The following is a 2,323-nucleotide window of genomic DNA, read 5'->3' as shown; positions in this document are numbered from 1 at the left end:
AACATTCTACTGCTCAATTGCCTGCGCATACATGAAATGCAAGTTTGTCATCAGCAACATTTTTTCTTCCTATTATGTCATCGTGTGAAACTTGGCCAAGTATAATCTGTAGAATAGTCTCATGCACATCACATAATTGAATTGTGTCCACCCATGTGGCAGAATTAGGCATGCGTTTATTTTGTTTTTTTGGATATACGCCAGAATTTGGTTAACTTAACTCATGTTAACATAAAACTCCAAACTACTATAAATTAGAGACTCCACATTACTCTCTCTTAAACTCACTTTCCATATTAACAACAAACCATCAACAAAAATGAAGTGTCTAAGCTGCTATTATACCTTCGCTGCTGTTATTGCTCTTTTATTTTCATTTACACCTTCTGCAGCAGATACTCATGAAAAGTTTCTTCAATGTTTTTACAGTTATCCCCATAACACCAACTCAATATCCAGTGTTATTTACACCCAAACAAACTCTTCATATTCCTCTGTTCTAGATGCTACCATGCAAAATCTTAGGTTCTCCGACTCAAGAAAACCCCTTGTCATCGTGACACCACTGGTTGTTTCCCACATTCAAGCAACAATAATTTGTTCCCAACGCCATGGCCTGCAGATTCGAACTCGAAGCGGAGGCCATGATTACGAAGGTCTCTCATACGTTGCCCGGGTTCCATTTGTCATCCTTGACCTCTTAAACATTCGAGAAATCAAAGTTGACGTGAAAAACCGAACAGCGTGGGTTCAAGTTGGGGCAACCCTTGGTGAACTTTATTACACGATTAGCCAGGCAAGCAAAACACTAGCGTTCCCAGCTGGTGTATGCTACAGTGTGGGCACTGGTGGCCACATCAGTGGAGGTGGCTATGGATTCTTGATGCGTAAGTACGGTCTTGCAGCAGATAATGTCATAGATGCTCACATAATAGACGTGAATGGTAATCTTCTTGACAGAAAAGCCATGGGTGAGGATCTGTTTTGGGCCATCAGAGGAGGTGGGGGAGCAAGCTTTGGAGTCATCGTGTCTTGGAAGATAAAGCTAGTTCCAGTTCCATCAACTGTAACAGTGTTCAATGTTGAGAGGATTTTGGAAGAAAATGCAACTGAAATCATTCAAAAGTGGCAACAAGTAGCGAATAAATTGGACGAGCGCATATTTCTTAGGATGGACTTGGCAAGGGCAAATTCAAGTCAACATGGAAAGCTAGCACTACAAGCGAATTTTGTGTCCATGTTTCAAGGAGGTGTCGAAGAACTTATTCTATTGATGCAAAAGAACTTCCCAGAGTTGGGTTTGGAGCGAAAAGACTGTACAGAGACGAGTTGGATTGGCTCAGCTGTCTTCACGAATGGTGTGTTGATTGGATCCTCGGGCCATGAAGCCCCTGAAGTTTTGTTGAACAGAACTCAACTTCGTTCAGGGAAATACAAAGGAAAATCTGATTATCTGAGGAAACCCATTCCTGTTGATGGATTACAAGGGTTATGGCGCTGGCTTAACGACGATAAAGTTCAATATTCTCAGCTTCAATTTGCTCCTTATGGAGGCAGAATGGATAAGATTTCCGAATCTGAAATTCCATTCGCACACAGATCTGGATACATATTTCATATTCACTATGTGGTCGTTTGGCAAGAGGAAGGGGACGAAGCTACACAAAGGCACGTGAATTGGATTAGAAGATTGTATAAATATATGGAACCTTATGTTTCAAACTCTCCGAGAGCTGCATATGTAAATTACAGAGACCTTGACATTGGTGTGAATAACAATGGCTACACAAGCTACAACCAAGCCAGCATTTGGGGTCTCAAGTATTTCAGTAACAATTTCAAGAGATTGGCTACAGTGAAGACCAAGGTTGATCCTCACAACTTTTTCAGAAACGAGCAAAGTATTCCTACGCTGTCCAAGGAATGAAATTATTAATTAGCTGTAAACCCTCTTTTATCTACACTTCAAATAAAATAAATTATGTATATCTATGTTCTTAATTTATAAAAAGTACTTGTTACACTACTATATATTAAAAGTTTACCTTTTAAAATATATATGGAGTAAAGTTACTTATTGTAATAAATTTTATTTAGCATTTTTAATTAAAATAAATAAATACCTCATTCACGTCATATAAGACTTTAAAGTAGATGTCAGATATTTCACCTCACCTAAAAGAAACATATCTCTACATTGAAATAATTTACAGCACACGTGAATGGGTATAATATATGGATATTTATGTAGCAAAATTTGTGTCAGATTATTCAACCTAAATTTACATCGTGTATTACATATAGTTTGATGTAAATTTTGACA

General features: G+C 38.1%; 1 protein-coding gene across 1 annotated transcript; it reads left to right on the top strand.

The window, feature by feature from the left end:
* The first annotated feature begins 289 nt into the window (after nucleotides 1-289).
* Nucleotides 290-2,029, top strand: LOC108319386 (cannabidiolic acid synthase-like 1). The gene has a single exon (XM_017550500.2). The coding sequence runs from the start codon at nucleotides 320-322 to the stop codon at nucleotides 1,925-1,927; it is 1,608 nt and encodes a 535-aa protein (XP_017405989.1). The 5' UTR covers nucleotides 290-319; the 3' UTR covers nucleotides 1,928-2,029.
* Nucleotides 2,030-2,323: the final 294 nt, after the last annotated feature.

This window comes from Vigna angularis, chromosome 1, assembly GCF_016808095.1.
Source record: "Vigna angularis cultivar LongXiaoDou No.4 chromosome 1, ASM1680809v1, whole genome shotgun sequence".
Classification (NCBI taxonomy): Eukaryota; Viridiplantae; Streptophyta; class Magnoliopsida; order Fabales; family Fabaceae; genus Vigna; species Vigna angularis.
Note: the sequence above shows the minus strand (reverse complement) of the source record. Positions and strands in the feature narration are given on the sequence as shown.

Excerpts from the sequence above, each read along its gene's own strand:
- LOC108319386 (XM_017550500.2), top strand. The coding sequence starts at position 320 with ATGAAGTGTCTAAGCTGCTATTATACCTTCGCTGCTGTTATTGCTCTT.